This window comes from Mya arenaria, chromosome 10 (assembly GCF_026914265.1).
Source record: "Mya arenaria isolate MELC-2E11 chromosome 10, ASM2691426v1".
In the NCBI taxonomy this organism is placed as follows: Eukaryota; Metazoa; Mollusca; class Bivalvia; order Myida; family Myidae; genus Mya; species Mya arenaria.
The window spans coordinates 4,791,215-4,804,695 of NC_069131.1; the positions used below are offsets into that span (position 1 = coordinate 4,791,215).

Genomic DNA, 13,481 nt, shown 5'->3' on the forward strand with positions numbered 1-13,481 from the left:
GAACTATTGGTGTAAATATAAGTAATGAATTGTTTCTTGGTAAATAAGTTTGGGAGTTTTAAAACTTAGGGACACAGATTCGCATAATACTTCCGGAAGGAAGGACGCACAGAAAGACAAGGGCAAAATTGCATGGAAGAATATAAAACACATTTAAGCTACGGTGTTAACAAGCTGTCATGGCGTTTGTTACTTTATCATATATATCTGTGTCATTTTCAGTTGAAAAATAAATGTCAAACTGTGGTTGAGTTACGATATGGGATCTGTACATTCTGAGATATCTTGCTACTTAATAAAGCTTAGGGGCAAGATTTAAAAGGAAAATTTATATAGCTAGATACAGCCCATTTAAAAATGTGTTTTTTCTAATGAAACAGATGGTTGAGCGTGCCAGTGTTTGCTTGTATGTGACTTTTCGTATCCAGGTCTGTGATGGTCAGTGAGTGACCCTTGGTCATCAGGTTGACCCTACTAATACCCCCCCCCCCCCCCCCGGTACGCTGGGAGAGCCAACTGACCTTGCCAGTGTTTCCTTGTACTTGACCTTGAGCCTCAACATCCTTGATGGTCAGTGTGTGACCCTTGGTTGACGTACCCCCATAAGCCAGTTCCAGGCCACTGTAATACAAGAAGTTTTCAATAAATATATTTTTTTTTCTGAAGGCAATGTACACATGTTTATGTTCTATCAATTTCTTTGAGTGATGAAGCCAGTTCAAATTTCTTATTTGCTACAGAGTAAACACTTTCTTTTCATTAACATGTTAACAAGCAATTCAAGGTGCCAAGCCTTAGTTTTATTCATAGTTAGCTAAATCATGTTGCAATGACCTTTGGAATATAAAGCATCATTACAGATCTAGCAGATGGAATAAAACAATTTTTGTTATAAACGATGTCCAGGTCTACATGGAAACAACAACATCACTACAACATGCTTCCACTGTAATAGTTCAGAAGTCACTATATACTTGTTGTAGGGTGCATATGGATACAGATGGCAAAAACAAGGGAAAAGCTTTAAATACATCTCAAATTTCCTACTTTAAAAACCAAACTTAAGCTGCTGTGATGAACACCATTAATCATTGAGCATAGGAGGCACTCTAAGTGTTGTTCCTCCCATAGGGCTGTTCCTTATACAATTAGCCTCAATGACAAGTAATTTGAGGGTTTCACTGAGAGCGACATCAGGAGACAGATATACACTGCTGTTCATTGATAACTTACCGGTAATACAGTACTGCAATTAACTATTTATGTGTTGTGTACCACTGTTATTTGAATATATTCTATCATTTATCTACATGTGTTGTACTATTAAATAACCTTTGCCATTTTCATGATTCAATAAAATTCGTCAAAACAAATATGTTGGCTGCCGATTTTGAGAAATTTGGCGGCTGCTGATTTTATTATTTCTTCAATGCGTCCTTTCTATACTTTGAGTGGTATTAAATTTTTTCTTGATTTTTCTCAACTTTTTTTTCCCTGCGTCCTATATATGACAACGTCCTATACACAATGATTTACGGTACCCCAATCGCCTCTTGGACACAGGTACGGTTACATGTCAAGTTGTGGAATTAAAGATTGAATTGGAATGAAAAGGCAGGAGCACAACTGCCTATTCGAACCAACATTTATATGAAGTTTCATTAGTGCATGTGTAATTACACAAGTTTTTTACACCATATTTTACTAAGTTAAGGGCCATAGTAAAACAAAAATGACTGGTGCTCAACAACCCATGCTGATCATCATATCTATGAAGTTCAGTGTGTGTAGGTACATTACCATGGAAGGTATTTTTAAGGACTTTTTTTCACAATTGAGAGCACAAAATATTCATGCCACAGCATAATTATAACTTACCAATTTCCTCTAAAACATCATGTAAATTCATCAACAAGCATGTGATTTTCATATTTAAACATACTTTTAAAGTATCTTTCATCATTTTACTTTGAAATAGTACGTAATATTGGAATCAAAGAGTATAAAAACAATCTCTTTTCTTTTTGGATTATCAATGCTAACATTAAAATTGCTTCTTATGCAACATCTTTAATAACAAGTTTTGTCACAAATATTGTCAAAGACATGGGGTTAATACTGAAACTGTATCGAAGCCATATTTTACATTTTTGACCATTGCAATTTTGCAGCAGTAAGTTATGTTTAAAGAAGAAAAAGAAAACGCTGTAGACTAATAATCACCCTGGTCTGACCTAGTTTTTAACCCTGGATTTAAATATCATGCGGAGAAAGATTTTAGTTTCTTAAAGATTGGGCAAACACTGTTGAATTTATGGAGAAATAAGAAACTTAAACACAAATAGTTTTTGACTGGAGAACACCCATTTTCCACTGGATTTTATTTCAAATATAATTTATGAACTCAAACACTTTCTTGATTTAACCTAGTGACCTAGTTTTTGACCGAGATGACCCATATTCACACTGGTTGGGAAGTATTCTGACAGTTTCAGATAGCATAAACATTGATGAATTTATGACAGGAACAAGGACTTGAACACAAAATACATCCTAAATTTTGACAAAAGATGACCCATATTCAAACTGGTCTTTTAAATCATTCTGACAAATATGACCTTGACCTCTGAAATACAGATATGGGTCTCGCACACGGCACAATTTCTTCTGATGGTGAACATTTGTGTTTTGCAGTTATTTTAAAATTCCCATATGCATGGCCAAATAACATTCCGGACAGGACAAAATCAGATGGCAGACAAATTAATGAATGAACGTATACACCAAGCTGCCATTGTAAAAACTGTGTTGAACTTACTGCAACCTGGCTTAACAATAATAACAACCTACCTTGCTTCTAGAACAGGGGTTATTGACTTCACATCCACCTTGCCCATATCAATCTTGGCAGGATTACCGTATGCATCTTGCAGTTCCAGGGGAATATTGAAGGGCACTCCGACCCTGAATGGCCCTTCCAACAGACCTACAGAGAACCTCTCAGCCTCTCCCTCTGAATTACAAGAAATGGTTAAAAATGTAGCAAGGATGTTGAAGGGCACTCCGACCTTGATGGCCTAAAGAACTGCACAACCTTGAGGCATCCTGTATTAATTTGGGATACAATAGTTAGAAGAAAGTGTTCCTTTTTAATCTTTCAGCTTTTGGGAAATGTACGATGGCACTCACACCCTAAAAAGCCTCACTGAACAACAAACTGAGTTAATGACATCTCCCTTATGGGTGACACCAAATAGCTCCTCTGAAGACCACTGTATAAAGCAGAAGGGTCAATGTGTTTAAAATTATTAAAATAGCAGTATTTATGTTTTGAATCATTCCTGTGACATATTGCAGAACAGATAAACTATTGACCAATATTTTTTAGTTAAAACTAAGTCCTTAGTAAGCAAGGCCGACCACAAATAAATACAAATATATTGGATACTTCACAGTCAGACCCACACATGTACAACCAAGCCCACCACACTCACCTACAACCTGGAACTTGTATTTCCGTCCTGGAAGCTCCCTGCCTGCAAATGTGTTTTCCCCACTCTCGTTAAGAACCACCTGCAGGGTGAGTGTGTAATTTCCCAGGTAGTTCACATTCTCTGCAGGTTTAACAGGAAGAGGTTTTAAGCAGTGAGCTGCTCATGTCATCATTTATATATGTCATATTACTCAATTGCAGAATTTTACTGAACAACAGTTACTGAAGTACCCGTACTTCTGCTTCGAGTTAATATAAGATTGTTTGCTTTAGAACACATGCTCCTTACATACACTTACTAAAAAGCAAATGAAAAATCGAAATAAAAAATCCCATGTCATTATCATCATATATAAATATATACTTTACGAAGACTTAGTACAGTACCCCTGAATTATTTACACATGTAATCAAAGGTTAGGTCATATTTAATGCATACATTCTATTTGTAAAAATCATTAAATTTTTAATATAAACTTACCCATTTTCCTGAACCAGTACGGCCAGTTCTTGCCATGCTGACTGATGTGGGATACTATAGTCTGGTCACCTCCCGCCGCTGAAAATAAATATAATTTGAGCCGCGTCGTGCGATTTTGGGCCTTCGGACATATTTTTGCTATTACAATGTTTTAAGGTATTTGAATGCCTTGTAATTTCAGAAAGATATTCTGAAATTTTCATGATGATATCACTTAAATTGCGTAAGTTACGTGTTTACAAGTGAGATCATGTATTGCGCATTTTGAATACTAAATTTGATGTCATTTAAATGACGTCGTAATGAAAGTGCATTATTCAAATGACGTGCAAAATTATTGTATCAATATTACAACTAGCTTATAATTTAAATTATTTTCTTATCACAGAATCTTTAAGGAACTTAAATTAAGATAAAAATAATGAATCATTTTTGTATTTTTAATACATTTGGCCGTTTTAAACACAGACTATCAATCCAGTCAAAATATGTCGGGACGAAATCCATGGTTGCTATGGAAACATGAGTAAACCAATGGTCATATATTATCGAGAAAATGATGCACCAATGACAAACCCTTAAAAAGAAAGAAGTCAGGAAGAAATTGATTTACATAGAAAAAATAATTATTTTTGCCATTTTTTATTAATGATTATTTCATTTGTAATAATTATGTCCGAAGGCCCAAAATTGCACAATGCGGCTCAGTTGTCCCAGTCATCAAATTTAGAATTAGGTAAACATAATCCAGTTTGTACACTACTGCTTGGAATTCAAGATTGTAATAAGAATAATTTCCAAAATCTAAGTTAAACAAACATGATGGCCAACGTATGACAGACTTCTTGTTCGGGAGAAATCATAAATGGTAAATTAATGGAAATAAGTAATTCTTGTAAATATAGGGGAACATTTTTATTTGGAAAATCATGCTCCAGTATGGGTCAATTTGGGTCACTTTATTTTGATTTTTTTTTCTTTTAAGGCTTTTCAGACAGGCCAGTTGAAAATACTGCTTGCATTAATTGAGAACAGACATTGTAAAAAATAAGTTCAAGATTGATGCAGTGTTCACATTTTTTACTGTTAAAATATTATCACTTTAACTGTCAAATCCATCAAAAATCTAATGATAACAAGTATAATATAAGTGTAACAACATTGTTTAAAATCTTGTTATCAAACTGAACTCAATCTCAGCAGCCTTTATCAACAAAATTATGAAACTGAACAGTGATCTCAGCCATTTTTATACCCTCAATTATACTATATTCATTTTATCAACCACAATGTTATAGATGTAATCATGGGGTAAGGTGACTGTAGTCAAACAGTGAAAGGATGGCTTCAAGCATGGATGGTACACTTGACAAAAACATTGCTCCTCAACTGACACACAATGTTGCTGGAGTGTCTGATGTTGCTGCTAAATCAGTGCCAAGAGACGAGACTACAGATGAAATTTTTGACTTCGCATGTTCTCGATGTAACGATGATAGTCTTAAAACCAAGGCTGAGCACTTCTGTCCAGAGTGTAAGCTATACTACTGCATGAAATGTTCAACCCTGCACGCCACATTGTTCAAAAGACATGAAGTTATTGGACGGGAGGCAATAAAGAGGTGGCGACGGTATGGAGAACCAGCAGACTGGCAAAATGAAGACCCAACAGTCATGCTTGTGCTTTGTGATGACCACACTGACAAAACTATAGAACTGTTTTGTGAAGATCATAAACACTTGTGCTGCAATATGTGTGTTTCACTCTCTCACAGGTAAAACCAACACTTTTACTTTTAAAAAAAAGTTTTGTATTGTTATATTTTATCCACAATAGTAATGTGTATGACTTTAAACAGTAACATGAGCATTCCCGATAAATGTGTTGTGGAACATTTTTTTTGGCCTAAAACTCACTTACGGGAGCAGATTTTGTGTACCCATCATAAAACAAGCCATTTAATTAAACTGCACTAGCTGACTGACGTCATTAATTTATAAAACCTATACTTACTATAAGTAAATAAAAGGTCACACATGACTTAAGCAACTCATTCATCTTTATCCCAGTCACATTGCAATATTGCATGCCCATCTGGTTTATCAGGGCATCAAACGGTTTTGAACTTACTTTTAACAGATCAGACATTTCTATTCTACAGGCAGTGCAAAAGCATCGTCAAAATAACAGATGCTGCACGAAACATACAGAACGACCCCAGCTTTAAAGGGTTCTTCAACAACCTTTCTAGGCTTCTGAAACAAATACAAATTATGAAAGACAAGAAGACGTCTATCCAGCATGGACTAGACGATTCCTGTAATAATGCTCTTAGCAATATTCGAGGGATAAGAAAAGAACTGAATGAAAAACTGGATGAGATGGAAAAGGAAGCCATTAAGAATTTGGAAAAAATGAAAAAATCGCTGCATGATGGTATGGCCAATGATATTGAAGAATGTTCAGAAATGCATGGGACCCTTTGTTATTTTTACAACAAGTTGAAAGAAATAACAGATGATGATTCGGCATCATTTATTGGAATGAAGAAGTGTACCAGCGCCATGGCAACTGTGGTAGGGAACCTAAAAGATATGTGGAGAGGACGGCCTAGCACAGTAACATTCCAAGCAGACCCCAAAGTACTAGAGATGTTAACTGAAAACAATTGCATTGGGCGAATAGAAACAAATTTTGCAGCTGAAAAAAGAAAGGCATATGATATCAAGGGAAAGGACTCCACAACCTATAATAGCATTTGTGAACTTCCAGATAGTCAGTTTCTTGTTGCAGGATACACATTAGAACAAACAGTAAAATTTAATATAACTGTCAATCTGCTGGATAGCAATTTTGAATTCAAAGCTTCTTGTAAACTGAAGAATTCTGCATACCATAGCTCTACATACATGTGTGGCACTAATGATGAAAATAAAGCTATTGCAGCCAATGGCAAAGATATTTTTGCTGTGTCTGCTGAAGAAGTAATGTTTTTTTCTCGGAAAACACTGATAATGAATAAGCTGTTTGAACTAAATCACAGCTTTAGGACAATGGCCTATAGCCAAAGCTGCCTGTACTTCGGATATCAGTCGGACATCTGTGTTTACACACTAGATGGGCATTTGGTTAAGAATATTTTTCTGAGAACATACATGATACGGCATTTAGCAATGACCGGAGATGCCAGCAGAATTTACATAGCAACTTGTGATAATAGAATTATCACCCTGAATAATGATTTTGAAGTCATATCAACCATTAAAGATGATGGCCTTGCACGCCCCGAGCTTATACATGTCAGCAGAAATGGCTATGTTTTTGTCATCAACGATGAAACAAAAGCAAACTATGAGAAAGGAAATCAAAACAAACACATTTTGACAAAATCAATCGCTACTGCTCATGGACTGGTTCAAATAGACCGAGAGGGGCGACACATTCTTGGCACGATATTTGCAATACGGGAGGAAGAAAGAGATGTTCCACTATATATCACGTTCAATGACAAAAATAGCTGTCTAACAGTTCTGAAAGAGAAAAGTGAAAACAAGGAGAATGTGGCAGTGTTTAAACTTCACAAGGAAAGCAGTGTTTGAATGATTCTGTGGTTCAAGTGTTGTGTGAAAGTTCAACAAGTCAAAAATACTGAAAATAGGGTGTTTTGTGGTCGAAATGACATCTTTTACTTTACAATTATAGAGGAGAAAAGTTTGCAAAAACTTTGATTTCAGTATTAATACTTCAACATTCACAGTCACCCATGTGTTTTGTCCCATATTAATTCCACCAAAAGGTCAAATATTTCCCCTAAAGAAAAAAAACTTAACTAATTATTTAAACGATAGATTGTTATAATGAAACTTTTTGATGAAAGGTAATTAAAGATAATTTATTATTGCCAACATTAGATATTTAAATAAAAGAATCCTGATATGCTAAAAATTTCAAAAAATAAACTGCAAGGGACCCATCCTCCAATAGTAGAAGGAGGGACATGACATGATATTGCAGACAATGCGAATGTCCGTCGGACAGTCGGACATGTCCGGTATATTTCCATTTTGACCGATCAAACTTTTGTTTAAGTCGTCACAATGTCCAGAGAAAAATTACAGTCAGCACTGTTTAATTTTCTGAAAATTTACTTTCAGTTTCTAAATAAATGATCAGAGTTATTTTTAATTATTATATCATGATTATTCAGCGTGTTAATCTGTGTATCACTATTTGTAAACCCCGCTATGCACATGTTTCCGTATAAGCTGGAAAAACACGTAAGGTTCCGATTTCAGCTCGTACTCTAATACTTTTTAATAGACAGAATTTTACAGAAATGTTCGGGAATAACAAAATTCAGTATGTATTTTTTTTTCGGCAAAAGTTGCTCCCGGCAATCGTGTTAATTTAAATATGATGATGAATATACCGAGCTGACACTCTTTCCGCTCTGTTTAACATTACCAATAACAAGAACTCTACTTTCGTTTTTGCATAAATGTTCTGTCTAAGTTCGATTTGTAGGATAATTTGTTATATTTTATAACCGTACTGTATCTTTAATTTAAAGATGAATTAAAAGAGTAAGATCTAGCTTTTCCATTGGTAGACAAACCGGATATGAGTTTTTTTAAGGAGGCAAGGGAGGAAAAAAAATATGACTTAAGATCCGAAATATTGATTTTTTTTACCAGATGTTTAGCTTCTTTTTTGTAATTTATAACAGTAGGACACATCTAACCAAGAAGATCTAAACCTGTAATAATGGGGAATTACAAAACTTACTTAAATAAGAGGCTTAAAAGGTTTAGGCTGATGTAACTGAATACTGTTTGTAACATTGCGACAGGTAAATATTTGGTGCGACAGGTAAACTTTCCGTGTTTACCTGTCGCAATGTCCTGTGAAGGAAAAAAAGTTTCCGGATTGTCTGATATTGTCCTTCCCTCACCAAATGATAACCTGGTTTTGAAATTGTTATCTGTCACTTGATAATTGAATAATTATCTAATCAACACAAATAGATTTGCCTAACCATACACTTAATAACCAGAAAAATTGGTGTATTTGTGTCAACGACTTTTATTGTTAAGATGTTTACTTCACACATACTTGTACATAAATGATAAAACCTCTGGACACAGCTTTTATCATTAAAGGCCTAGTTAAAGGAATGTTTGGCATGATAATCCCCTGGCCCCAATTTCTCGAAACTTCGTAAGTCCCTTTTAACAGGATAAAGCTATGCTCACTATTTTTGTTGTTCTATAATATGCGTAAAAATTATCTTCTTTAAGAATTTTTCGAAACTTTAAAGGAATAACTTGTATGACACTCACAATAAACCATTATACATTTATCAAAATTCAATTTAAGTATGTATTTTGGCTAATTGAAATAAGCAACTTAAGCCTGTTAAGCTAAAGAAGTTTCGAGAAATTGGGGCCTGTTGTGCATCTCCTGCTAAATGCACTGGTGTCACAGTAGGGGCCAATTTCCTGTGTATTTGTTTATTGGCTCAGGGCCATTTAGGGTCATTTTCTTTAATAAAACTTCCAAAACTGCACAGCAGGATACTCAGATCGGAGATCTGATAAGAGGGATCAAGGCAAGTAGATTAAGATCAATAAACAAAGGTTGTGTACTGTATACAGTTTGGGGGGTCACTTATAGAAGGCTTAAACTAGGCCTACAAGATGTTAACTGCACACATACTTGTACATAAATGATAAAACCTCTATCTGTTGTGAGTTATACCTGTTGATGTCAATGCAAAAAGCACTAGCAATTTCACTAAAAATGGTCTGTTTATGATTCACTCATCTGAAATGTTATTTTCAGGTCACAAAGGGACATAACTCATATAACCTTATTTAAACCAGTTTGATGACTTGTTTTACACATTTACATTGTCAATTTTTAGCCTTTTACATGATTCATGTATCTTGAAAAGTTGTCTACTGGCAGGAATAAGGTTTTGTTATAGATCTGTTGACAAGAGATGTAACTGATAGAAACCAGTCTATGACATATAAGCGCACCTTTATAATGTAGAACTTCTCCTCAAAAACACAACAACAAGCCAAAGCCTGCCTAACTTAGTAATAATATGTTCCCGGTATGATTCCTGGGGAAATGTGAATTCATTGATAGTCTCAAAGCTTGATGGGTTGTTTTCCTTCAGGTACTCTAGGTTTCTCCACAACATGATACCTGATTCTCCCCATACAATACATCAGTGAGCTTGTATACTGCAATGTTGTCATAAGCTGTTTCATCCTTTACAAATATTTATCCTCACCTTCATGCAAGAACTTAATAACTGCTTCTATTTCTATATATGCATTTGAATTCAAGCAATACAGTATAGATAATATATAAATTTAAACTACACAAAAAAAAAAAATTCTCCCACAATCACCTACCATGCCAGATGACTTTCAACTCGACCAGGAGTTTCTTGTTAGCCTGTTCCTTTCCTGGCAGACTTTTCACCTTGTCGCCTTTCTTGTTGATGATCTCTATCTTGATGTCACCTGCAATGAGGAATTACACTTTCAGCCATGTTTACAATGACAGTCATAGAAATTAGACTTTTTACCAGTGCAGGGCTTGCAGGCTTGTGCTAATTTCGACCATTGCAATGAGGTGTTACTCTTTAACAAAGATTCTGTTTACCAGCACAGGAATCAAGGCAGAAAAAGCACCCACCAAGAGACACAATGCTACAAGATCAGAAACATTACACAACTATTAAACTATCCCCATAGGTGAATGTTGGGTTGCCTGCCTGAACAAGGTCAATAAAAACAAAGGGGTATTTTTTAATTCAAGTTATATTAAACAAGTTATTTTCAATGTGATGATATTTCGAGATAAATTGCGTCAAGACTGTAATAAGTCCTTCTATAAATGCAGGTACTGATAGTCACTACTGTATTGTAGGTGCTGCTCAATGTGTCCTTGGTGCTTAGATTAGACATGAAATATATACTTAAGCTGTACAAGACATGTACAAGAAAAGGCCTACTTAAAATATAAGCAGCAATTTTGGTAGCCTGACCACAGTAGGCTACCATGAAAAAAAAAAAACAAATTTGGCAGACACTGTGAGATTTTGAGTGCATCACAACTGTACAAAACAAACTGCTATATACCTATGGGTTTCCCGGCCTTCCTTTTCTCATTGTTGACCACCCTGTTTCCCTCAGGGAATGAAATATCCAGCTCACTGGGCAGCCTGGAAGTGGACAAGGGGAGGTAAAGGAATATCATACAAATATATGTACGAATATCATTCATTTTTTGCGGTTTGTGGCCAAAAAAGAGGAAATCAGCTGAAAAGAGGAATATTGGCATCCCTGCCAATAGCTATGCTTTTAGCTAATGTTAATCACAGTTACAGAGCTCCAGATGAGATTTTAAGTGAAAGAGTATTTTATCCCCAGATATTCTTTTCAAACAATATGCTACTAAATGATTTTTTTCCAAAAGTATTCATATATTCTTAAATGTATTTAAATAAACCAAGTTGAAACATTTTTTATCAGTATCCTGGGGATGCTGTTTAAGTCCCTGTATGTAAATGGTCTGAATCTTGTTCATGTTCCGTAAGGTGGGTAATAATAGTAATATGACATCAATGCATTGATCTCCCTTGATGAAAAGATAATAGATTGGTTCTTCATAGGAAGGTAAATACTGAGTATAGCTTGACAATGCGCCAATCTAGTCCATTAAAATGACGTGACTTATTCCAATGTGTTTTATAACATAAAAGATTAAAATCATTGCGTTTTTCATGATTTTCAATGTATTTTTACCAATTTACCTATCTTTTCTGGAGCACGGCAGTTATATCAATTGCTTCTATATATTTCAAATCCTCAGTAAATATTGACCTTGCTTCCATATTTAAACCACATGTGTTTTACCCTTAACCTCTATAAATGTAATACACCATACACATCACCGCCCTTACTTTGCCTCCTCGTCCTCGATGAACTTCTTCACCATCTGGTTGTTCACTGTCCTGTCTAGCTTTGAGAGGGGAACTATCTTCACCTCGTTGTACAGCGACCTCGGCTCCTGTAATAGGCAAATGTTTACAATAAGCCTATCTATGAGCTTTACTGGTTGTTAAATGTAATTTTGTGCCACACATGTATGAATAGTCTCTGGAAAATTGTGCACCAAATTTTGTTTATATACCGCAATCATTTTAAGTTATTTTAAGTTGTGGCAAACTTGGAGTTTAGCATGCTGATGATGACAACCACACTTAGGCAATGACAATAACTCAAATGTTTGCTCGAGACACACAAAAGCATCAGATTCATTTCAAAACTAGTGCAAATGCTTTGAATGAAATTTAAAAAAATGACCTGTTGATGTAAATGAATGCTGACCTCTCAAAATCACCAACCCAATCATGGAAAAAAAACATTTTCTGTTTAACCACACATATACCTGTATCAAACCTCATATGAGCATACCTGTATGACCTCAAGATCGCCCCCAGTGGCATACGTGTCTCCTTCATGGTCCCCGTAAAGCAGGATCCGGTTGACGGTTCCCAGGAAGAACGGCAGGGTCCGCACTATACGCACCTGCATTGTAAAGCAGTTGTTTTGAAAATCCTTTTGGTAGCTCATGAATATTTAAAGAACAGGGAAGTTTTTTACATTCTTTTCTTTATAGCATTATCATTTTATGTTGTACAATTAACATACCTGCTGTTCCATTCTTTAAATCTACAAACAGCCTTTTTTCTAATTTTTGAGTTTTTATAAAAATTTATCATGAAATTAGAAAAGTGTTACTTTACACAGTTTGAGAAAAGGTACTGACAACCAGCTTGACCAGTGTCTCAGCCCTCTAGGATATCTTTCATTGTAATTAAACTTCAAATATCTTTCACACAATAAATAAAACATTTCACCCACCATCTGTCCAGCCTTGTAGACCTTCCCGTCCCACTCGACCTGTTTATACGCAGCCCACGGAGTCTGCCTGTTCTTGGGCAGGTCGAGCCTCACGATCTGTCCCTGGTACTCTGTGAAGTGGATTTGCTTGTCAAACTGCTCGTGACACTCCCTCAACCAGCCCATAAACTCCTTCTCTATAGAGGTGCGCTTTTCCTGTAGTAAAAGTAATGCTTTGGAATCATCCATTTTTTACATTTCAAAGGTAAGAATAAATCTCTATTAAACAAAATATTAAAATCATTCCGACAAAAAATATTGTATATTTTAAAGATTTCTTTCATCTCCATGTCAATTCAGTATGAATGTAAACCATTTTGCTAAGTTCATACTAATATCAGGTGCCTAAAGTGACACTCTTATTCAAAATCAATACATACATGTATGACAAACATAAATTTTAAGTAGTGAACCTTTAACTACTTACTAAATAATGCATTTATAGAAAATATTAATAACTGATTACAAGATTGTAACCATGTATTTAAAAGCTGAAAACACAAAAATATTAAATGATTGGCG

At 35.2% G+C, this 13,481-nt stretch overlaps 1 protein-coding gene across 2 annotated transcripts in view; it reads right to left on the reverse strand.

The window, feature by feature from the left end:
* The window catches only part of LOC128205514 (structural maintenance of chromosomes flexible hinge domain-containing protein 1-like), a 91,840-nt gene that overhangs the window by 55,728 nt on the left and 22,631 nt on the right, over positions 1-13,481 (reverse strand). For both annotated transcript variants that reach the window (XM_052907225.1, XM_052907226.1), the window contains 9 exons: positions 12,921-13,115; positions 12,471-12,584; positions 11,957-12,063; positions 11,133-11,215; positions 10,401-10,511; positions 3,975-4,052; positions 3,495-3,614; positions 2,851-3,013; positions 522-621 (listed from right to left, as the gene is read on the reverse strand). In XM_052907225.1, the coding sequence (XP_052763185.1) occupies positions 522-621; positions 2,851-3,013; positions 3,495-3,614; positions 3,975-4,052; positions 10,401-10,511; positions 11,133-11,215; positions 11,957-12,063; positions 12,471-12,584; positions 12,921-13,115 (1,071 nt within the window). The remainder of the gene's footprint in view (positions 1-521; positions 622-2,850; positions 3,014-3,494; positions 3,615-3,974; positions 4,053-10,400; positions 10,512-11,132; positions 11,216-11,956; positions 12,064-12,470; positions 12,585-12,920; positions 13,116-13,481) is intronic.